This window comes from Styela clava, chromosome 1 (genome assembly GCF_964204865.1).
Source record: "Styela clava chromosome 1, kaStyClav1.hap1.2, whole genome shotgun sequence".
NCBI classification, from domain to species: domain Eukaryota; kingdom Metazoa; phylum Chordata; class Ascidiacea; order Stolidobranchia; family Styelidae; genus Styela; species Styela clava.
This window is the reverse complement of record NC_135250.1, coordinates 21,038,756-21,064,084: the sequence shown is the minus strand read 5'-3', so window position 1 is coordinate 21,064,084 and position 25,329 is coordinate 21,038,756. Positions and strand designations below refer to the sequence as shown.

Sequence of the window (25,329 nt, the reverse complement as noted above, 5' to 3'; positions counted from 1 at the left end):
ACGAACGTCAGCATTCTTTTGACGACGTTTCACATCCCCTGACATTTCTTCTATTCGCCTATTCACGGTTATAGCAGAAAGGCTGATATTGGGACATAAATTTTATTTTTCATGGCATACAATACCACTTTTTCATTGACAAAGGGCTTCATGTGTTACGCAATTTGAAAAAGCTTTTTCGAAAGAGGCAACAGTATTTTGTTCGTTTTCGTTGTATATTGCTTTAGAAAGGAAGAGCTCTGTTTTTCTAAACCGACTTTGAATTGTTTAATCTTATCCTTCTTCTTTTGGCCATAAATATCTTCTTTGAATTGTTTTTCTAAGCCTATTTTGGAATGTTTCGTTTCATAATGACGTGTAATGTTCTATTTCTTTTTGTTCTGCGCCTTTGAACCCTCTGCACTCAGCATTAACTTTACTGCGTTTTTTCTGCCATTTCTCTTTTTATAATTAAATTGTGGGCTCATTAAACGAGCCTTCAACCTTTTTTCTGTCAAGCACTCCCCGAGTCTCGAAATAACCAACGCGAACCCCTTGGTAATCAGACACCGAAAGACCTGAATTTTACATTGTTGCGTCACAGTTATAACAACGCAACCCATCAGGGAAAATCTACGTTTCAATTGGCATCTAGTTTCAATCGACACGCATTTTTCTCTGATAGTATTAAGGAGTTTTAAAAAACAGCGACACACAAAAACTCGACTGCCGTCCAAGTACCCCTGGAAATCTTCTCGTGAACCCCTGGGGGTTCGCGAACCGAAGGTTGAGAACCCCTGTAATATAATATAATTTAGTGTACATGTGTCTAACAATAAATTCTGTTAGGCTACGTGTAAAGAATATAATGTACTCTTCAAATGTAGATTAAAAAAAAATTAATTCATTGTCAAAACCGCCGTTTTGTCGCTATAATTTAGTGGGGCGTCGCGGGTCGGTTTGTTTTACTCCGCGGGCTGGATCTGGCTCGCGCCCGTAGGTTGCCGACCCCTGGCGTACGGGTTTGATGTCTGTTGACATTAATATTATTGTTTTGCATGGTGTTGGATAGTATATAGAAGATTTCTATAAATATAATGGTGAAAATTCCATTTATGGTGAGTTCCATTTATGGAGAATTTTCGAAATCCGGCGCTTTTACCAGTACCACTAACTTACCTATAAACTAAGATCATTTGTATCTGCGCTTTTGTATTGTTGAACTGAACAACAGAATCAGTGGAAGTATATATCATATTCCTTATTTATTGTTACACACATTTCTTTCAATAAAATGCATTTTATTCATTTATGTTCCAATCTTGTTTTATTATCTCTGACGCCTTTCGTCCAATCATGTAACAAGGAGCTTGGGTGTTAGATGACGTCACATGAGGCATGACTGATGCATCGGCAACTCTTAGGCCCTCAACATGTCGAACCCTTCACAAAAAAAAATCAATAGGTCAACAAGGCGGATAGGGGACAAAAAATGCTAGTGGTAAATTAGGATTCTGTGTCTACTGCTGGATCAATAAAAATTGTACAGAGACATTCTAGTTTAAGTCAGATAGCTTTATCCTAATTCAACTGTAAATAACAAAAAATGGGAGAGAAAGATTGTCCTACTTGAGTCGTTCGTCGACAACTGCCATTTCATCATTTTCTCGTCCTATTTTAGCAGTGCAACATGCGTGGGCTGCAGGAAACCCATAACTTTTCGCATAACATCGATAAAATTCATCTGGCCTGAAATAAAATTGTTATGACAGTAATTTGGTGTAACTGGATTTCTTAGTTGTTTGAACATGACACGTGAATGATTGAAATTTTATTTAAGTATATATGTATTCTCTCCCAGTAGTCATTTCAAAGTTAAGCATGAGAAATGCGTTACAATATAAGGTTTTTGCTTCCTACTAAATCCATTTCTCTAAATTTTAACATGTTATCACTGGCTGTTGTATAAGTGGATACTTGAAACGAAAGCCCTAAAATTCCTATATTGTCGGAAGATCACCTGGGAGGGTTAATGTAGAGCGCTCCATTGCATGCTTCAGGTGTTATCATTCGAAACCCAATTGCTTTCATAGCTTTTGTCATTTCAAGCTCTTCAAGCTTTCTGAATCCTAAAAAGCGTGAATGAAAGCTAACTTGACATTAAATACACGTTACCATAAGTTTGGTAATTCACATTGCATATTTTGCATGATTAATATTGCTTTTAGTATTCTTAACTTTTTTTGTATCTGTTTACTGCCAACTGTGATTTATCTGCTGCTCTATTCATGCCATACTTTTATCTCAGTCATGTTTTTGGGTGCTTTAATTTGTAAAATGTTTTAAGGTGCTATTTTAGTGAATTAAAGCCTCATATCTGTGAAACACGGGAAATTATTTGCGAAGTAATGAACTAAACTTAGGTTACGACATTTGACTAGTTTAATATTGAAAACGAGGAACCAGTAAAAATTACGCGAAACTTCGATTTCTTCCTTCTTATGCCATTCGGAAATGGATGTTTCCCCGAGCATCGACTTCCTTGTTTACTTCCTAACAGGCCAATCAGCAAGATGCAAAAAGTGATGTAACAATAGACTTCTTCCCCATCCGCTCAGACAGATTTTCAGGCGTTGTCGTAAACATATCCCGTTTTCACGATTTTGAATTCTATTCGTTAGTTTTCAGTTGTGTTTCGAAAATTTAAGTATAAATCAAATAATTCAATGATCATGTTGGAGTTTTAGTTTAAATGCGGTAATCGAATATTAGTGTAGAAATAGCTGTGATAGACTAGGCTAAAATTCTCTATCGGTACATTTAAAAAACAGATTGTTAAATGCTTTGAATCAGAACGATGGTTTGAAACATTTATATACCCCATTTTACAGCCGCCAGCTCTCGAAACCACTCTCAAAACAAGCCCCAAAAATTTTGCAATGGCAAAATATAAGTGTTGCTGACAGACTCATGATTTGATTTTTTATATCTGAAAAAATTCTACACTTTGCGAGCATGACATACCCAATGCCTTAGCGATCTTACTTGTAACGACAGGTTAGAATGAGATTATGCCGATAAAGTTCAGTTTTGGAGCCGCTCAAAAATGGTGGATGGACCGATGGTGTGAGTATGTCACTTGTAGCTATCAATATATTTTTCAAGTTTTCGGGCGAAGCATGCAAGTCTTTTATTTCCTGACTAATTTCATTCCAAATAACCGGACCTTGAAACAATATGGATTTTTGTAAAATCGAAGAGTCTGACCTTGGAACAAATAGGTTGTGCTATGAATATCTAGTGCCATGATTGTGGATTAAACTCATGTTTCGAAAATATTTCATTACCGTATTTGGAGAACAGTTTTGTTTCGTACGGTACATAAATTTTGCAACTTCATAACGATATAAGTCATTTAGTTTAAGAAGTTTAAGTTTATAATAGTACGGTATCCTAACTCCCGGTCAGTGTAGTCTAAGTCAGGGCTTCAACATTAATGTGAGGGATGAGCTTTCTTCTTCACACACAATTCATCAATTTCTGGAACAATTTATGACAAATGCTGCCTTACACATGTTGCAAAACGCAATTAAATTTCAATTGTCTCTTCTGACAACAATGGTTATACGTCGCAACGTTTAAATAAAAGGTCATCACGAACCTGAAGGGGTCCTGGGACGCCATATCGAAAAACCCCGGTTTAAGTGGACCTCTGGTCTCGAGGTATGACCAGTTTCACACAACATAATTTGTGACATCTGACTAGGATTTTCGCTCAATTCAAGCGCAAATAAAAGATTGTGTGTTTAGGAATTTAATATAGTTACATAAAACTGCCATAAATGGGATGAAATATAAGCTGTATTGAAATTTTTAGCTTTTCATACTGTGAGATGTGTAGTCCGGCTGTCATGTGTCTACTTTGAATGATCGTTATGAAAGCAAAATTTACTTGTTAAAATCTCTCAACCATCACCGAATCACTGATTTATTTTTCCGCAATTGAATCTCCTTTTATCTTTTCACTCACTTCAATAAAAGAAACTAACTATATACTATACTATTAATTTATCGCTTTTTAGTTAATTCGTGGCCGCGCGAATCTAAATCTACTAAATTGGCTAGTATGTTCATTGTTCACGTATTGTAAAATACAGAATAGTTTCATCGTTCAAGATAAATATATGTTTGAATGTTTTTGTTTTCAGAGAATAAATTTACCTTCAATGTACATCTTTATGTCATCTTCTTCCGACAGATAATTTGGATCAATGATAGGTTGGTCAGTCGGATTCGCAGACTTCAATCGAATTTCACCTTTTGATTTGGGATGCTGAACTCCTACCATCCATGCAGTATGCAACCTATACTAAAAATACGTCACAATACTAGATAGGTAATCTTGCAATCAAACTTTATACTCGGTAGAATCGTATACATGGCGGAAATTATATCATATTTTTTAAGATGTCAGCTTCTTCCCCCTTTTCATGTTTGAGTCTTATTTTGTCCGAAATTGTTATAGTCCAGCACTTTTTGTCGAAACTTCGTAAATGAATCAAATACATGACGATCAATCGTGAAACATGAAATTACAGGCTCACAGTATTTTTGTCAACTTGATGTACAACCTTGAAAATTACAGCAGTTTACGCATTTAGCATCAATCAACTACAAGATATACCTGCAAAATACCAGTCTTTATATGAATTTATACCATATATATATACACAAGTGGCAATTTATGCTGGATATCGTCGTTGGAAGTGTGAAATCAACAATTTGTTCTTTAAAAACCTGGAGTCAATTTTATATAAATATAATTTTTGTAATAAATACATATTAAAAATAAATGAGTTTAGACTACGAAACGTGAAAACTTCAAGTCAGAAAAGTTGAATGTTATGAAAAATTAGTAATCGTGTATAATTATTGATTTCTTACGTTTTCTCTTGGCTTGAAAAAGAAAGACGCATTTTTCGAAGTCAAAATTACTTGAATAGTAGGGAATGGGCGCTTCCTAAAGAGAAATTAGTATTATATATTTTTATGAAATATCACAAACCTTGGAACAAATTCTCTTTTTGTTGGTTTCTGAGAGATTGATCCAAAAAGGTTAAATAAATTGACATGCTGTAGCACCACAAACACATAACGGTACTCCCGTAGTATGTGAACCAAAATGGCGGACACCGGAACGTAGTACAGTATGTGTACCAGGTTAGGTCATATTTTCAGGTGCAAACAATTCGGGTGTATTTGGCTAGTCCCCAAACTCGTAATAGAACTAAAATAGGGAAAATTGGAATGAAATGATGGTCTAACCCAGGGGTCACCAAACTTTTCTGACCGCGGGCCGGGTATGACTCAAATTGTGTTGAAACGGGCCGGATGAATATTTTTGTCAATACAATACAATAAATTCACAAATGTTGGGAATATCGCAGAATATAGATCGAGAACATCCTAAGAAAAAAATTAACAAGATTTCTATACCTAGACAACTATCCTGAGTTTAGCTGTTATCAAAACGTTGCTGTCATGAATTAGAAATGTTACAAAATCCGCGGCAAAAAACGTACGCATCACGTCTGCTCGTAAATATATATATACTACTACGGTCTGCTAAGTACCGTTACGCCGTGTTGAAATACCTCTCATAAAAACGACTACCTGCTGTAGCTTGGAATTCTATGAAATTTTGACATAATTTAGATAAAATAAACAACTATTATCTGGTATTTGATTTTTTTTCATTAGCGCATAAATTTCCCAACATTCGACGCTTTTAAAAATTACGCTCCAGTTATACGTAGTGCAAATTAATGATATTGTCAATGGACACCAATAAAATGTATGTGGACGTGTGTATTTCTTTCTTAACTTGATACAACTTTTATGAAGTTCGTACAATCAGAACATCGTTAATTATTACCCACAATGAACCACTGTCAAACTATCATGCACCACTCCAGCGTTTATTTGCGACGATCTTTCGGCGGTGTCAATGACCGTTGCCAGAATAAAAATCTGAAATAGTCTCAATATACCATAGATGTGATGCACAACGAAAGATTAGTGATTTTGATATGTGTTATTTTTCCATATTTAGTTCAGTTCTTATCAAAAAAGCAATACAATCATTATGGAAAAAATTGACCTGTCGGGCGGTACTAAAATTCCGATATCTCCGTTATTTCTTGACCGTTTATTGTAAACTTGGTATTGTTTTCTATTTTTACTCAGATCTTTCCACTGGAGCAGTTTTTTATTTTAGCACAAAAAACAAACAGTTTCGTCGAAAGCACGCGCCACGAGTGTACAAGTATATCGCAGAAAACGTTACGTTATGGTAGCATTCGTCGCAAAAACGAAGTTTTGTTTACATCCACGACTGAAAATCTGTCAGGGTGACAAAAGTGTCTGAGCGGACGCGGAAAGGCCTATTATTACGTCACTTTTTTGCATCTTGCCGATTGGCCAATGTTACGAAATAAACAAAGACGACGATGCTCGTGAAAATCTCCCTTGGAAAAAAATTTAGCCATTTTTGTGTGTTATTGCGGACCGGATAAAATGACGCCGCGGGCCGGATAAAATGACGTCGCGGGCCGGATCCGGCCCGCGGGCCGTAGTTTGGTGACCTCTGGTCTAACCCTAACCTGGTACACATACTACGTTCTGGTGTCCGCCTTCTTGGTGCACAGACTACGGGAGCGCCCACATAACAGTATTTTCCTGAAATTTACAACATAATTCATGGCAACGTATTCATCATAGTGTATACATTGTGATATGTTCTTAGATTTATTCGAATTGTATGGATTGAAAACATAGTATGATAGATACTGCGCGAAATAATTAGTATTCAAAAATTTGTATGTCGGATGAATATTCTATACTGCTCTCAGTAGAAATTATTCACGGCGAAACGGTAAACTACCTAGTTTGAAAAACACGAAATGGTACGCAAAACATCTTGAAATGGCAGCAAATTTTATTGCATTTACGATACTAAAAGATCCTCGCCACCTTTTTGGGTTGATTTGAAAAATAATTTACAATATATATCCGCTTACTTGGTGCTTAGGCTTACGTTCGTTCCAAAATACTTTGTTTTAAAATGAAGCACAGCACCACCACCCCAAACTGCTGAGTCGTATCCGGTGCCATTCATGATGTATTCTTTGATCGATTCCGGTGTCTGAACATGAGTCTCAATTACTTTGCGGTTAACGCTGCGAAACCATTCTCGCATAACCATTCAAGCAGTTGTTCATGAACGTTACGGTTTCATATCCACAATACCTGTATAAAAACGACTTCAGCTTACCGATTGTGATACAAACTGGTTGTCGTCTATTGCGTGATATGCAAATATCCCGTAATGATCTTGAAAATTTGCTCCCACGCCTGGCAAATCCACCACAACTTCTATCTGGAAAATAAAAAATACTGTAGTCTAACATTGAAATTTGTGTCATGGTTTACGGTAGGTACTTTGCCAAAGTCTCGTGATAACTGTGATTTGCGAAAAAATCAAATCAAGGAAGTTTAGAATGAACAAATCAATTAGGATTCAATCTGAGCAAAAAAAAAACACTTTCATCCAGCTTTGTATTATTGGTTATTGCTCAAACTTTTTGTAAGGAAATTTATTTTTCCTATGTGAGGCCAAATCTGATTCTTACTCAATCTACTTCAGCTATGTATGTTTTTGAGACATTATGTAAATGTTTTCCGCTTACTGTTTGAACAAACTTGAACACGGATATGTTAATTCTATTTTAATATAATTCTTTGCTCGCAAGTGAAATCTACCGCAAAAGTTTACCTCCATCTCTTTAAGATGGTTTTTCGGTCCAATTCCTGACAACATCAATATTTGTGGAGTTCTTATTGCACCAGCTGATAAAATGATTTCTTTTCTGGCTTTAACGTTGTTTATTTTCCCTTCTTTCATGTAACTTACCCATGTAGCTTGTTGTTTACCGTTTGTGTCAGTAACAAAGTGAACTTTGCTTACAAGTGCATTTGTTACAATGTGCAAACTTCTTTGTCTATAAAATATATTCTGAGAAGTATAGTATGCGAGTTTTTTAGTCCAAAGAAAATAGAATTCAGATGAGTTTACTCTTGAATGCAAATCTTACAAGGATAAATTTGTTGTTTACTTTTGTAGATACTGTGTATGAAATTTGTGTACAATTACTGCATAAAAAAGGCTGTAACAAAAATTCGCTCGAATACGGCAATTGAAACCACAAAGGTGAAATCATCCTCGTTGATTACTCAAATAACAAGACCACAGCTGCTAACTCCATAAAAATTGCATTGAGTGAAATGAACGAATCAGTTAAATTAGTAGTTTTTTTAAGCATATGGCAAAATTTTATTTTATAATATCAACACGTTTACCGTTCTTCATATCCCGATCGCAAGAACGCGTCTGAGGACGATTGTCTCAATCCCTTGTATCTGGTGCAAACTAATTACGATATTCCTTCAATTTCATCAAAATAGTCAACTTCTTTTATACCTTTGTATATAAAAAAAGGTAAATACACTCCCAATATTTTCCAACATAAACTATGAAATTACATATGCCATTGAGAGAAATATGACGTGGATTCAGTCACAAATTTTAATCGATACAATTACTTATCAGTTCCATAGTTTAAATGTGTTCCTACCGATTTCTCTCGCCGCCGCCACCCACTTTGCAGAAAATGGATTTTCGCCTGGAATGCTGATATTTAGTAAACCACTTCTCCCTGCTTTCTCTGATATTTTCTCATCGACAACGTTTTCATTTTTTCTAAAAAATGGCTCGACATCTTTCCAACTCCACTCCCTTGCTCCATGATCTACCCAAGAATCATAATCATGAGGACTTCCTCTCAAATAATTCATTCCGTTAATTGACGTTGATCCACCAAGAATTTTTCCTCCAGGATATTTAGGATTCTGAGAAATATTAAATAACTGTGTTTTGAAGCTGAAGTGGAGGTAACTGTTTTCCGGTACATCCAAAAACATACGGACTCTTATCCCCGTATTAATTCTAATTTTGTGTATACGGTTTTGCGTAGAATCGGGGTTAGACATCATTCCCATCTTCTCACCCAGGGCGCAGAAAATTGGGAAAATAACGCCCAACCGGGAAAATCTTGGTTTCCCCAATAAAGCAGTTGTAATCTAACGGTAAATGCTTGTGGTAGAGAAAGGTTATAAAATATAGCACACAATTCAGCTATCTCGACTACCTTTCCCATTGCATACAACGAATATTTCTGCATAGCCACGTCGTAGTTCCAATTATAAGGAGACTGTTGCACCATATCATATGCCATCGGACCACGAACTAAAGGATTGTCATAATCCGAGTCACCCGCTTCCAATAGCAACACCCTGGATATAAACAAACGCTGATCAATGGGAGTCTATCTGAAAAAGCTCGAGTTCAACAATCATTGACGTTGTTTTGATTGGTACTCGCGTTGGGTCCTGATTGTAAAGCAATGAAAATAAATTAAATAGAATATTAAGCCACATATAATTCATGTTGTAATATAGCTATTTTACTACATGAGTCAAATCTTCTCTTTGTGAGGCATCGGTTCATGGTATGTTATCTTTTCTACGCGTGACTAAAGTATAGAGCACTATAATTAAACAAACTTCTATATGATTGGAGAAACATATCAATGTAACAACATTTTTAGACTTGTATGTAAACTCAGTTTTTTAATCTATAGAGTTTTAGAGATAAATTTGCAATAATTTGCTCGGTATTCCATATTAAGTACATTTATAAATCGTGAGAAAATTTTCAGAAAAGATATGGATTGAGATACTAATAGGAAGTATATTTGAATATTTTGGTTAAGGTTGGTGATTGCCATTTATTTGATAATATTAAAAGCCGGTTTCTCCAGTTCTTGAATTGGAATAATTGCTCACGTCATCCCGGTTTTGTCTGAGAGTCCTCTTGCAACCACAGCTCCAGATGCACCTGCCCCAACTGCAAAAAAAGAAGGAAAAAAAGATATTTTGGAATTCAAAAATTCCTCAAACATTTGTGTATGGATATATTAATTCGTTCTTAACTAACAGGAAGTTATTGACACAATTTTGAAGAAGTTTAGCAAGCAGTTAACATCTGGTTGTTGCAAATTTGTAAAAGTAAAGACTGATGAATTTTTTGAAAAGTAGGAGAAGGTTGGGACCCTTTTTTCTTTTTCATATGTTGGGCCCTATATTCTGCACATTCATTTCATTTTGCGGGGCTAATGCAGATGGAGGTAAATGTTGTTTTTATTCAGCGACTATAAAGTTTCCTTCGACATGTATGTTTTTGTTATGTTTTTTTTTTTTATATATTGCTCTCATAATCAAAATAAGATAGAACCAATGACCACTTACCAACAATAAAATCGTATTCTTCCAAAACATCTTTTGTTATCCTCGGATCGTACGATTTCCGTGCAAGTAGAGTCATAAGCAGCGCTACTAATGTTGACTTGATCATTTTCAATTATCGGCCTGATTTTGCATATACTGCTGTACAAAATCTTTACGAAACAACTAAAAAAAATACTTTTTTTACATTCTCTGTATTTTCGGTATCACAGATAGAAGAACAAAATATTGGATTCTGGATATTATATACCTGCAAATAATATTCCTTATTCTAACATCGATTAATCCTATCAAATTCAAGATTGGAATATTTATCCAACATTTCACAATGACATATTAATGTCCGTTACTTATCACAAATTTCGCAAGAAATAAAGCTGATACATGCTATCACTTGGTTATCTGCAGCCAACTATTCACCCTCTTCTATCCCTTTTTGTAATTCCATTTTTACTGACATACTCGAATATTTGGCCAAGAAAGTTTCACTTTGGACTGAACTTAATAAAGTTGATCAGGAAAGGAGCTGTATTAGATAATATAAAAACTTGATACCCAATTTGAAACCAGAATAATTTGAAATTTGCAAAAAGATATTCAAAAAACATTTATGCTGATCAACGAGATCGGTTACAGTAATTCTTTCTATAGAGCGTATTACACGAGTGGTTGACGGTCATTCAAAAACGGTATCAAGGGTTCAAACGAATAATATTCTAATTGTTGTGGCATATAATTTGTGTGCAACAGAAATGCATCGCTTGCGTGCTGTTTTCAAGTTTTTGGGCTGCTATTGGTTGTGTACACCTGACCAATATACATGCGCATAATACTCTACTTAACAAACCATAATGTATGGGCATTCTGAACCATCTTGTCACAATCTTAATGCATATTCCAATTCCATTTAATGTTTAGCAAATACATGTTTTTTACGTACATGGTTTACATTTGTGGTCAGATAAAAATTGTTCAAGGACTCACTTATTTGCCTCGGGGTTTGAAGTGTTTTGATATTTATTTTAAAAATAGTCATTTTTATGTGAAACACTGATAGCTTAATCACGGTACAATATATATATAATTATGATTTATTTGCAATCTTGGATTTGTGATCTCGATTCATGGCGAATCAGTGCCGTTTTCAGGGAATATGTCGATCTGGCATGGCATTAATTCTAAATCAATATACATATAGGCTACTTCATTTCACTGAACATACCTCGATTACTTGAAACTTCGCAGTTTACAGAAGATTACATAAAAAAAAAAACTAGAATATAAGCACGGCATAATAATCAAGAATAATTCAGATTTATTTAATTAGATTTGACCAAATTTTATTGTAATCTCGACTCATGGCGGATTAGGTTCCATGTGTGCAAAGCATCACATACTTCCAGAGCTAAAAAACAAAAACTTAATTCACAAATAAAAAATATTACCAACTGAAGCAACGGACAAAGAGGATCTTGACATGAAATGGAACTTTCTTTCGGTACGGGCTGTATTAAACCAATGGCATTTTAAACTGTCAAATAGATATACGATGTAAAATGTACCCACGTTTGTTTTCGAGTGCTCTTCTAGCAAGGCGACCCCAAATAGAAGCACGCAATGTTTTACGATTTCGGTTCCGATAGTAGCGCAGCCTACTTTTTTTATTTTAAAACGAACAGCCTGTTCAGCATCAGAAAATACCGGGGAAATAAGAATGTAAACACTTGAATTCCGTATGAATGCCCAATCCTGCGATCTATTAGTCTAACAATGTATTGTCGCAAAATGTGCACACCCTGTCTGTACTGCAATGTTTTACCTTTCACTGTATAAAGCCAAATTTCCCGGTAGATAAACCATATCAAACTTTGCTTTCTACCAGGCATTTAGTGAACACTTCATTACGGTTACAGTATCGTTTATCGCCGTTAGCAAACGACGCGGCTGCCAGCGTTCGTCGCAAGATAGCCTGATTAAAACCGAAATGAGCAAATGTTGTTGGACACGTTAGTGGACATAACGATCGTTTTGTTGTTATGTTGTTCTTGTTTTTTGACACAGAATAAGACACCTAGTGGAAATATAAAAAAAACGCTTTTCTCTTTGATTACTGGACCAATTGCTTTAAAACGAGAGAGCTATGCTCAAATATATGGACACGTAGAATGAACGAAATATATCATCATCACTTCACCGAAACCCATAGGGTACCCTACGCCTTCTGTACGGTATCCTGACGAATCTGAACATTGAAATAGCTACATGGCTATGGTAACTGACTTACTAGTACTTGGATACAAATAACGGTACAGGGACTGTCATAGCTCTTCCATGTCCGGTGGTAATGATTTATGTTGTTTACATCAGAACTGTAACGAAAAGATGAGAGCGTAATTCACAGAGGTACCGTACGGTACCTTACCAGTACCTGTTACTGTACTGTCGGCCTGCTATTCGATCGTGGAACGGTTCTTCTTTGACATATAAAAACTCAATTCAATTCGCTCTCATCAAAATTAACAAATACGGTTGGCTAGATTTGCTAGAAAACCTACATATGACATTACTGCAATAGTAAGATCGCGAAAGGAACAAGAGAGCTACGCCCAAATATATAGACACGTCTGTTCGCAGTACAGTACGGTTTACCGTACCGTCAGATCACAGTCTACAAATATATTCACACCAAGCGAAGCAGTACAGTAGGACACAAAATGGCGTCCAATGTCCGCAGAACGTTTAATGACGTCATACCAAACAAAAACAAATCTTACAGAGCTAACAGAAATATTTGAAATGAATAAAAGTAATAGCCTTCTGGGGAAAAATTTTATCTTCAACCACTGAAAATTTCAAAGCAATTGGTCCAGTATTCGAAGAGAAAAGCGGTTTTTTAATATTTCCACTAGGTATGTTATTCTGTGTCAAACAACAAGAACAACATAATATTGAAACGGTCGTTATGTCCACTACGTGTCTAATAAGTCAATTTCACTGTGGTACGGTAACTGGGCAGTACCGTACCTGCAGGCTCAATTACGCAACCGCTTGAAATAAGTTTAAAACAGTGTTCCCGTGAGTAAATTTTAGAACGATGAAATTTTGCAATATCAGCAATATCAGATCTCATATAAAAATTCAGGAATAAATAAAAGTAATAGCTTTCTAGAAAGAAAATCAAACTTTAACCACTGAAAATTTCGAAGAGAAAAGCGATTTTATAATAATGATGGTGACGAAGAAAAATAAGAAAAACAAGAGAGCTATGCTCAAATATATGGACACGTAGAGTCACATAATTTCGATGACGTCATAGCGAAAAAAAAAGTAATAGCCTTCTGGAGAAAATTTTTATCTTTAACCACTGAAAATTTCAAAGCAATTGGTCCAGTATTCGAAGAGAAAAGCGACTTTTTAAAAACGTGTCAAAGAACAAGAACAACAACAACATAATATTGAAATGATCGTTATGTCCACTACGTGTCCAATAACAACAACATATTATTGAAACGATCGTTATGTCCACTAAAGTGTCCAACAAGCCACCAAAGTACAACACTCGGAAGACGTATTTGCGCCCGAACGACCGGTGTGCGACCACGGATTTCAAGCCTTGAACATCGTTTCTGCTGCGTCGAGACTAGAGCATAAGAAGTAATGCGTGAAAAAATTGGGCTTCTAATTGTATTTCTGGCCGTCATATATTTAATTGGACACGTAGTGGACCTATGGATCGTTTCAGTATTATGTTGTTGTTCTTGTTCTTTGACACGTTTTTGGACACCTAGTGGAAAACCTAAAAAGTCGCTTTTCTCTTTGAATACTGGATCAATTGCTCTGAAATTTTCAGTGGTACAGATAAAATTTTTCTCCAGAAGGCTATTACTTTTATTTACTTCAAATATTTCTGTTAGCTTCGTGAGACTTGTTTTTGTTTGCTATGACGTCACCGAACGTTTTGCGGACGCATGATCACGTGCCATCAAACGTCGGCGTGGAGGCGGATTCTGAAAATCGTTGCTACTCAAAAATTGTAAGTTTTTCGAGGATACCGGTGAGGCTAAAGGTACGGTAAACCGAACTGCACTGCTTTGCTTGGTGTGAATATATTTGTAGACTGTGGTATCTGATGTTATAATACCGTGATAAATCGAATTAGTTGGTTTTGCAAAAAAGATGCATCTGGCATTACAGGTATATTGGTAAGCTAAAGCAACCGTACCGCATGTGAATATCAGAGAAAAGATTTTTTTTTATTTTGTTTCAATAATGGAGAAGGGAATGACACGGATCACTTAGTATTTCAATTCATATTTCAACTGAATGAAGAAGAATAGATCATTGCCACGGGACATGTGAAATGGGAGGTAGACAACTCGACTACATACGGACAACTCACCAGAGACAACTCGACTACAGCTAGGCCTGGTGAGTTGTTCGTGTAGTCGAATTGTCCATCAGCCCTAAACAGCCATGACAGTCACTGCACCGAAAATTGTACCCCGATTCAGGTGGTGTTAAAATGACGCATGTTATTTAGTAACATTTTTATGTGAAATGTTTGATTGTGGTACCTGATACGGTACATAATTGACTCATAGCACAAGATATTTCAATTGATGTTTCAATATAATCAAGAAGAATGGATCATTGTCACAGGACCTAAAATATCTATGACAGTCCCTGTACCGTCACGGTGCCCCAATACAGGTACTGGTGAGTCACCGTATATGATTGTTGTGGAATTGTCTGCGTGTCCATATATTTGAGCATTGCTCTCTTGTTGGACACGTAGTGGACATAACGATCGTTTCAATATTATGTTGTTGTTGTTCTTGTTATCCTTGTTGTTGTTCTTGTTCTTTGACACGTTTTTAAAAAGTCGCTTTTCTCTTCGAATACTGGACCAATTGCTTTGAAATTTTCAGTGGTTGAAGATAAAATTTTTCTCCAGAAGGCTATTACTTTTTTTTTCGCTATGACGTCATCAAAATTATTGCCATTGGGTGGCGCTACGTGTCCATATATTTGAGCATAGCTCTCTTGTTCTCATTTGTATTCTTCTTGGTATCGTTATGAAAAAATCGCTTTTCTTATTGATTACTGGACCATTTGCTTTAAAATTTTCAGTGAGTAAAGATTATATTTTTCGCTAGAAGGCTATTACTTTTATTTATTTCAAATATTTCGGTTAGCTGCATGGGATCCGTTTTTTTGTGTGCTATGACGTCATTCGAATTTGCCACTAGGTGACGCTACGTGTCTATATATTTGAGCATAGCCCTCTTGTTATATATATTGAAATTTAATAAAAAAAAATTGAGTATAACTATTATTTGAGTGATGTAGTATGCAAAAATACAAACGATTTATTTATTTTCCTGAAATGCACTCTGCCGGCCTTTTCAGACGAGCCATGAGTGCCATTTTGAATCGAAACCAATTGGGAGGAGATATCAATACATAAAAGTGCTATAGTCGCTACGTACATACACAAAAATCACAATACCTCCATAAAAGTGAGCTACTTCATGGCAGAAATATTCGCAAAACAATCGAAGCCATTCTCAGATTGAGAATTCGTTAAGCAATGTATTGTTCGGGTTGCCAATATTTTATGTCCGGAAATAAAAGTGGCGTTTGCCAAAATAGGCATGTCAAGACAGACGATTCTCGCCGTGTTGAAGAGCGAAAGCGCGAAAGTTTTCATCGTATTCCTTGGCGCTTGACAAAAGCACTGACATCAAGTCTTCTGCTAATTATGTGTGGAGTTATTGATGATTTGCGAAATTATCGAAGAGCTCTCAGCCATTGTCCCAATTATGGGCACGACCTCAGGTATTGATTTGTTGGGAGCTGTGATGAAAATGATCAAATGTCTTGGTTCGTCTTCGGCAAAACTTTCGGGAATGACCACCGATGGCGGTCCATCAGTGGTTGGTAAACAACAGTTTTATTGTTCTAATATTTGTGAAAGTTTGGCGTGAGGGTATTGTTTGTTTGTTCATTAACCTGTAGTCAGTGTAGCAAAACTATCATGTCGAGTGGCGAGGGCCCGCGCACATAATAGTAAACTAAATGTGGCCCTTCGGTCAAAAAAGTTGCACGACCCTGGGTTAGTGCAAAGCCGTAACCGACATGAACCACCAACATAGCGAGTCCAGCAAGCCTCCCGCCTAATAATAATCTCGCTTTCCCGATGCGCCACACCGCGACCCGAAAAAATATGAGACATCGGAATATAGGCATATGGCTCTCGATTTCACAGCGACGAACATAAATGTAAATGAGATCGGAAATATAGAAACAAATAGGTAAATTTGACTTGGTTGTCAAATATTTGTTATTGAGTAGTTTTATCTTATATTTTATCGTATATTAACGTTGAGTTTGGTTGCGCGAGACTATCTCCCCATCTTGCCTTTATGCTAGTGGATCCGTATGCGTATACTGCAAGGATACTGTAGCCAATTAAAGAGTCCTGCTGTTTCGTTCTTGTCATTGTTGTAAACTGCTTGTCTGAGGTAGGTGGAGTCTGACTTTGATCGGACGAAACGTTTCAGAAATATATTTGTGTTAGTGTGCAGCTGGACCCTTTAATTTGATAGAATAATTTATATATTTTGTTAGATAATCGGTTTTGATAATCTATTTGTTTTTTCTCAGCCACTTTATTGCCTGTTATGCTTGTTATGGAGTCGAAATAAACTTATACACCTAAAGTGCTTGAGAAATTGGAAATGTATCTTATTGTTTAAAAAGAAAATTAAAGTACTCTATTAGGCTACACCAAAAAAAGTTCTTAAATCCGAATTGGCAATGGATAAATTTGGCAAAATAAAATAAAGAATTTGTTTCGTTGTAATCAGCCCTCACCCCTGAATAACAAATATCATATTAATCTTATGATAGATAAATTAAAAAAAATGGTATTCTTGAATATCTATGTCCTAGATTCTGCTAGAATGTGGCACACTGTGTCTTTATATTATAAATCATACACGAGTACCTAATTTTTCGTTTTATTTACAAGGTAATTGCTATTAGTATCTGGCGTGATAGAAGCATTAGCAGAATGAAGATGACAAAATTTATAATATATATGGTATCAAATGCTGTACACGGGATTGTTTTGATGAGAGCACCGTATTTTCTTTCGGTTCAGTTGAAGTAATCAAAAAGACCCATAAAAGCTATGGTAGATCTAGCTAACATAATCTATGATTATGAACACTTGAAAAGCAGAATTTTAATATTGATTTTGGAGGACATTTAGGTCAGTTTATAATCGCAAACTGAAGAAATCACTCTCGAGATATCCATCTAAAATTTTCTTGTCATAGAGTAAAGACGAATTATTCTGAGGTCGCGGGTCGGGGGAAATCCAGTAGAGTTAATGACACTGCAATTATATGTTCCAATCTTCCTTTATCATTTCTGAAGCTTTCCGTCCAATCATATAACAAGGAGCTTGGGTGTTAGATGAAGTCTCATGAGGCATGACGGATGCATCGGCAACTCTCAGGCTTTCGACATAACGAACCCTGTACAGCAAAAGGCAAATGGTCAACAATGCGAGATCGACTCCACAAAGTAAATTTTATACATTTCAGCATTATATGTATCGATGTAAAATGTATCTATCATATATATATTATATATATATATATGTTTAATTACAAAATCTTGCTATAATTTTACAGCATATATAAACAATTGATTCAATTACATACCTAAGTCTTTCGTCAACGACTGCCATTTCATCATTTTCTTTTCCTATTTTAGCAGTACAGCATGCGTGATATCCAACACCATAATTTTTCACGTAACATCGATATAACTCATCGGGCCTTTGAAGTAATTTTTCTTACCAAAATCGTAATGTAATATATCTATATTTGACAACTTTTTGCAGCTTGTAGAATTGGATGTGAAATTTATATTTAAATATATATATATTCGATCTCATTTTCACGATAATGCATTACATATTTGCGATCGGTGATATAAATATATATATGGTTCCCGTACATTTGAATCCACGACAGTTGCAGCTGCATATTATTATTGCACCTATGGGATTTTTTTTGTTTTGCGGATATTTGAACCTATACTAACTTAACCCATGGGTTTTAGCAATCGTATATATACACATGGGTTCAAATGTACGGTCACCTAAACATATACCTGCACGGAAAATCTGGCAATTTTCTGTTGAACAGCAGTTAACATTCAGCTTCATTTAAATGGTATCATGATGTATTTTTTTTATCAACAAATTATACAATCGTGTACTGTATACAATATAGCTCGTTATACTTTATAGCTATGCTGTATGAGTGGATGTTTCATAAAAATGTAAAAAGTATTTAAAAGAAAATTAGTTATAATATGGGAAGGTCACCTGGGAGGCTTAGTGTAGAGCGATCCGTTGCATACTTCTGGTGTTATCAGGCGAAACCCGATTCCTTTCATAGTTTGTGACATTTCGAATTCTTCCAGCTTTCTAAATCCTGAAAATAGCCTGTTGAGAACCAAGCTAATGAAAGGTTTCTGCTTTATGTTTAGCTCATCTTAATGTAGTTGCCAGACTCATGGTTTAACTTTATATACATGAAAAAAATTTCTTTATTCATAAAAAAACTCTTGGTGGATTCTAATAATGAAATATAAATTTTGGAAAATTTTTTGTATGATATCCTGCGTCAAATGCTTTTCAATGATTGGCATGATAAAAGTATGATGATTATGGTAAAACCATTGCAACAGCGGCCTAAAACTGGTAACCAAGTTGTCCCCAATCATAACACGAAGCGTTAGCCTGGTTGAGATTTATGCCGGTAAACTTCAGTTTTGTAACCGTTGAAAAGATGCTCCTAATTCAGTTAGGTGAGGTAGATTGTCAAATTAAGCCGTTCATGACCATCATGAACCGCTGTTTGAATGGTGTTGGCAGTTTTATTACGGAGGTCTAGACAGGTGGCGTTATCATGGTTGTACTTAAAATTGAAAGTATGTAGATGAGTTTCACTGTTCAAGACTGGGCGATAATAAAAGCAACTTTTCCTGGGAGAGTTACCTTCAATGTACATCTTTATATCATCTTCTTCGGATAGATAATTTGGATCAATAATAGGTTGGTTAAACGGATTCGTCGAATTTAATCGAATTGCACCCTTTGATTTAGGATGCTGAACTCCCAATAACAGTGCGGTATTAAACCTATACTGAAATATAAATTTGTTTCATTACGCGCCAACAGTCTTAAGAACCATGCATTGTGATTCAATTTCTTACGTTTTCTTTTGTCTTGAAAGGCAAAGGTGCATCCTTTGGGGTAAAAAGTGCTTGTATACTAGGAAATGGTCGTTTTCTAAAAAGTGAAAAGGTAATTACAATATATATTTGTATATATATATCATCTTACATAACAGTGGTCTTGAAACAACCCAATAACAATACTCTTTAAACTGCTATTTATTTACCGGACTGTCATATCAAATCAACAAAATAGTGTACAGTATATTCATATTCGTCATAATTTACCATTGTAAAATAATATGTTGGTTTGACGTATAGCAGATAATTATATTAGTGCATTTTCAATTTTGGAAAAAAAATTATATTCGCTTACTTGGTGCTTAGGCTCACATTAGTTCCAAAATACTTTGTCTTATGATGAAGCACAACACCACTACCCCAAACAGCTGAGTTATATCCGGTACCGTTCATGATGTATTCCATAATAGATTCCGTTGTCTAAATAGAGATCTCAATTAAATTTCAATTTGCAGTTTTTCCTCACTTTTGCATATCCATCCGAATAGGGAGTTGTTGGAATTAATTTCAAAATGCTTAATGTGTGGTGTTATTACCAGTGTTACTTTTTATAATACGGGACTGATTTAGAAGAATAAAAAGCTAATGGGCAAAGTAAAATCACGCTATCAAATGTATATAGCACTGCTACCTAAATTATATTATTCTACTTGTTACCTTCAGACGATAAATATCCTAAAAATGATTGGAAACATAACGTCAAAAGACTAGAATATATTCCCCTACTTCAACATTGTTAGAGCTTCATGTAACGGTACTGGAAGCCACGTTTTGTTTTTATTGTTGGTTTTTACAGGGACGTATATTGCAAGATAAGGTTGCGGGTTTACTTGTTCTAACCAAAATTTTTGCTAATTTAGACATTGCTCCGATGTGAAGTTTCATGAAATCTTTTTTTGTTACTCTCTCACACATTGTACTTACTGATTGTGTTGCATACAGGTAGTCGTCAATTGCGTGATAAACGTAAAGCCCCATATGATCCTGAAGATTTGCTCCCACGCCTGGCAAATCCTTTACAACTTCTATCTGGAAGGCAAAAGTATTTCAGTCGAACGTTCGGAATTAACGACATGTCATACATGCCTACACGTTATGTATTTATGGTGATTCAGTTGTATTGAATAATCTGATTAGGAGAGAAACATTTCAAATTCAATACGAGTCAAATACAGAATTAACATATTGGAGTCAATTGTTGAAAAATGCTCTCCCTGATCAGAGTGATAAGAGCGATCACCTTTTATTTGTGAACTCAGTTAGAAATTGTGGATAAAATATTCTCATTCTCATAATTACTTTTGATGATATACATTTTTGTGAACCCATTCATAACGCCAAAGGGCCCAGATCAAAATTTCAGTGTTTTGTATTTGTGTTCTTCTTGGTCGATCTAGAGATGACGGCAAGTTGGTATGAGCAACTGATTATCTTTTCTACCAAGACATACTTCAAACGATTTGAAATCTACTCCTGCCTTGAAAATTGCTAACGGGACCATATTAGGCCACTTTATTATGTATCTGTTCAAAACGTGGTGTAAATAGTTTTTTTTATTAGTTTGTTCAGCAAATAATCTGATTTCAATATACTTAACTCTGTTTCAACAAGTACAAACAAAAGAATCTACCTTCAACTTTTTTAAATGATTTTTCGGTCCGATTCCTGACAACATCAAAAGTTGTGGAGTTCTTATTGTACCAGCCGACAAAATAATTTCTTTTCTGGCTCTAACGTTGTTTATTTTACCATCTTTGATGTACTTCACACCAGTAGCTTTCTGTTTACCGTTTTCTCCAGTGACAACGTGAACCTTGCTTACAAGAGCATTCGTTACAACGTGCAAACTTTCTTGTCTACAAAATATAATCAAAAATTCGGTATTCAATATTTTGCAAAATATGTATATGCGGATTTGTGCAGTCAAATTTTCATTCAAATGTACGTTATCTTTAATAGTATCTGAATACCATTGGGTGAAGTGAACTTTTAATTAACATTGATTCTGACGTAATACTTTACCGTTCTTTATATCCCGATCGCAAGAACGCGTCTGAGGACGATTGTCTTAATCCCTTGTATCTGGTGCAAACAAGTGGAGATATTCCTTCAATTTCATCAAAATAGTCAACTTCTTTTATACCTTGTAGAATAAATAAGTTGAGTAATTTCCAAATACCTTCTGATACCAAACTAGCAGATAACATAATATGATGTTTAAAGCATAACACGTGGCAGATTTTATCATGGAATTCAAATAGATACAGAAACTCATAATGTTCTTACCGATTTCTTTTGCCGCCGTCACCAACCTTCTAGAAAATGGATGTTGGTATGAAATGCTGATATTTAGAAGACCTTCTCTTCCTGCTTTTTCTGATATTTTATTGTCGATAGCGTTTTCATTTTTCCGAAAAAAAGGCTCTACATATTTCCAACTCCATCCCTTTGCTCCATGATCTTCCCAAGAATCATAATCATGTGGACTTCCTCTCAAGTAATCCATTGCGTTAATTGATGTTGATCCACCAAGAATTTTTCCTCCGGGATATTTTGCATTCTTAAAAAGTATATAATTCGAAATTTACCTGGTTCTCAGGCATCAGTATCGTATTCGTTTTATGTTATCTGAGTTTCCAATTTTACACTAAAATGTGATATGATTACCTCTCCCATTTCAAGTAAAGAATATTTTTGTTTTGCTATATCGTAGTTCCAGTTGGCAGGAGATTCTTGCAACATGTCAAACATCGTTGGACTGGGAACTAAACGATTGCCCCAATCTGAGTCACCCGCCTCCAGCAGTAACACCCTGAATATATAAGTGATCAATGAATTGAACTAATATGAAACAGCTTGAGTCAAATACTCATGATGGTGCATTTGTGCATTTGATTTTTCCGCTTATCAAAATCATTATGATAATGTTAACACCTTCATTTAGATGTTGCTTGTGCGTAATTAATTAGAGTTTTGGCTAACACTGACATATTATGCTGCTTGTTCGCAAAACTTGGTTTGCTATTTTAAAGGTAGGGCGGAGTTTTCAGAAATAATAAATTAGTGTGCAATGCGTACGTCATTCCAGTTTTGTCTGAAAGTTCTCTTGCAACAACTGCTCCTGATGCACCTCCGCCAACTGCAAGATGAAGAAGAAAATATTCCAATATTTTACCTCTTTTTCATGAGACATATATATACTTATTCAATAGAATATTCACTTGATAGTTGTGGGCAAGCTGACTTTCAAAAGCGAATAGGATCCGGCAAAACAATGTTATGCAAAGCTTTTGAAGGGCTCAAATATATTAATGTTATTTTCATTTTCGACGATCACTAAATGTAAGTAGGTGCTCATTCGCAATCATGTTCAAATTGAATTCAAATGCAGAATTTTGCAGAGGATTTTCAGTGAGTAATACACCAGGCTCGTGCAGATGCAGCGAATGTTTTTCTACATTTCCAAAATCCTTCTTTCCTCATAACAAAAAGATAGAATAAACGAGTATTTTACTATATTGAATGGATGAATATTTTTGTATCAATACTAAATAAAACTGGAGATACAATAAGATATATTCGTACCGCGAAATATCATTTATAACGTTGAGAATATGTGGCACGTAACCAATATTTCTGATAATTTTGTCTTTTAAGCGCATGAAATTTACCAACTAATGCAATTCCGATTTTTTTATACCCCAACTGCCCATATCTTCTATTCCAGAACATGGCGTATAATGGAAAATATCTAATTTATAGAACTACCACCCTACACTTCAAATAAAATGAATAAACGGGTTTAATCTGTCATTAACTTACCAACAATGAAGTCGTATTCTTCCGTTACATCGTTTGTTATCATCGGATCGTATGATGTTCGTGCTATTAGAGTCATAAACAGCGCGGTAATTGTACCCTTTATCATTTTGTAATAAGCCGAATTATGGTGATATTAAACTTTTCGAAACAACTAAATCATAACAATTTTACACTTTTATTCACTAAATTTGAGTCTCACAAACAGAGAAAAAATGTTCGCATTTTTTCCGTTCTCTTATATTGGTAACAACTCTATAAACGAAGACTTGCAGATCAGTGGTTAACTGTCATTCAAAAGCGGCATCCATCGCCATCTATATTATTCAACGACCAACATTATTCACCAAGCATAAAGCTCTACTCAACAGACTATAAAGTATGAGCATTCTGAAATATCTTGATACAATCGCATACTCCAATAATTAATATTTAGCGAACACTTTTTTATGTGCACGATTTGCTTTAGCGATCAGACAAAAATCGTTCAAGAAATGTTTGCCTCGGGGTTTGAAGTGTGTTGATATTTATTAAAGTGGGTATTAGTATGAATTTATTAGGTGTAGTCTGAATTTTCTGCAACATTTTAAAAATTCATTTTATTCTGTGTTTCAGGGATGAGAAAACAAAAGAATATTAATGAGCATTTTTGCTTTGTGTGAATTTATTGGAAGACTCTCTGATTTGATCTCTTGTATCAAAACAATGTGGCAGTGCAAAGCTGAATACGCTATGCTTTTAAACTTGAATATAACGTTTTACGATTTACATAATATATTTATATATATAGATAAAAATTCTGGGGAAAATTACATGCTTTAAGACTAGTGTGTGCAACCTTTAATACAGGAGGGCCAGATACAAATAACTGAATGAAACCGCGGGCCGCGCCTTTATTTAACATAGGCTTTCTAGTAGCACAAAAAATTTGGTTATTGTTCTTATGACATTTGTTGCATAGATAATAAATTGGACTTAGGTATAGAATTTGCAACGCAAAGGTGTTGAAATCACTTGCACGCACCAAAATTTCTGGGTCTCACATCATTCAAAATTAGTATTTCTCCGCACAATTTTTCCCTGTGGGCCGGGTTTAGCCCGCGGGCCGCGGTTTACACACTCTTGCATTAAGATACTAATTGTATTGTCTTGTCACCAGTTGTCGCCAAAATCCAGTTGTCTGTGTAAACTCGTAAATAATACTGATGGACCCCAATCAAGCCAATATTTTGCGGTAGATAAATATACACACAATATAAACGCGGACACTATGGTCCGCAACATTAGTCCAACAATGTATTGTCGAAATACTTGCACACACCTGCTATATATATTATTAACAAATTTTGTCAGCTTCATCATGCTCATTCTGTTAATGATTCTGTGATGCCAGATACTAATTGCAATTAACTTGTGAATAAAACGAAAAGTTGTGTACTCGTGTGGCATTAGAGTTAGACTACCGCAGTATCATCCTAACCTTTCGTATATCGTAATATCATAGTTAACTAAATATAGTTCGCTCACGCTTTTTTCGTCTTTGTTTATTTATGTTACACGGTTCTCTCGTTACGCGTAATGGTATTCTCTCAACGCGATGTTGTGGCGCGTGTACTCCTCAGCTATTTGACTCAATAGTCCTGACTGTAGTCGGTGTCTAATGGGGATGTAGGTTATCGGAATGATATGATATCGTGCCAGAAATCGATTGATCCTGCGAGCAGAACGTCTAAAATAACAAATCGAGACAAATTCATTTCTGTTACCAAA

General features: G+C 35.4%; 2 protein-coding genes across 2 annotated transcripts; both read right to left on the bottom strand.

Annotated features, from left to right (window-relative positions):
* Nucleotides 1-1,137: 1,137 nt before the first annotated feature.
* LOC120348294 (L-sorbose 1-dehydrogenase-like) lies at nt 1,138-23,705 on the bottom strand. Its single transcript, XM_078114897.1, has 13 exons — nt 23,563-23,705; nt 22,819-22,879; nt 22,408-22,552; nt 22,027-22,300; nt 21,763-21,883; nt 7,814-8,039; nt 7,313-7,417; nt 7,059-7,183; nt 4,924-4,999; nt 4,201-4,348; nt 2,000-2,108; nt 1,609-1,728; nt 1,138-1,422 (listed from the first exon to the last, which is right to left on the bottom strand). The coding sequence occupies exons 1-13, from the start codon at nt 23,666-23,668 to the stop codon at nt 1,281-1,283; spliced, it is 1,758 nt and encodes a 585-aa protein (XP_077971023.1). The 5' UTR covers nt 23,669-23,705; the 3' UTR covers nt 1,138-1,280.
* On the bottom strand, nt 17,487-18,964 carry LOC120337032 (L-sorbose 1-dehydrogenase-like). Its single transcript, XM_039404790.2, has 3 exons — nt 18,806-18,964; nt 18,135-18,251; nt 17,487-17,945 (listed from the first exon to the last, which is right to left on the bottom strand). Exons 1-3 carry the CDS (start codon nt 18,886-18,888, stop codon nt 17,810-17,812), a joined length of 336 nt encoding a protein of 111 aa, XP_039260724.2. The 5' UTR covers nt 18,889-18,964; the 3' UTR covers nt 17,487-17,809.
* Nucleotides 23,706-25,329: the final 1,624 nt, after the last annotated feature.

Bases quoted from the DNA above. Each gene is read 5' to 3' on its own strand.
- LOC120337032 (XM_039404790.2), bottom strand. From the start codon at position 18,888: ATGTCACAAACTATGAAAGGAATCGGGTTTCGCCTGATAACACCAGAA. The intron at 18,252-18,805 runs GTGACCTTCCCA...ATTACTTCAAAG, and splicing joins CTCTACACTAAGCCTCCCAG to GCCCGATGAGTTATATCGAT. The intron at 17,946-18,134 runs GTATGTAATTGA...TTTGCTGTACAG, and splicing joins GTCGTTGACGAAAGACTTAG to GGTTCGTTATGTCGAAAGCC.
- LOC120348294 (XM_078114897.1), bottom strand. From the start codon at position 23,668: ATGATAAAGGGTACAATTACCGCGCTGTTTATGACTCTAATAGCACGA. The intron at 21,884-22,026 runs GTAAGAACATTA...TTATTCTACAAG, and splicing joins GACGGCGGCAAAAGAAATCG to GTATAAAAGAAGTTGACTAT. The intron at 1,423-1,608 runs GTAGGACAATCT...TTTTTTGTGAAG, and splicing joins GTTGTCGACGAACGACTCAA to GGTTCGACATGTTGAGGGCC.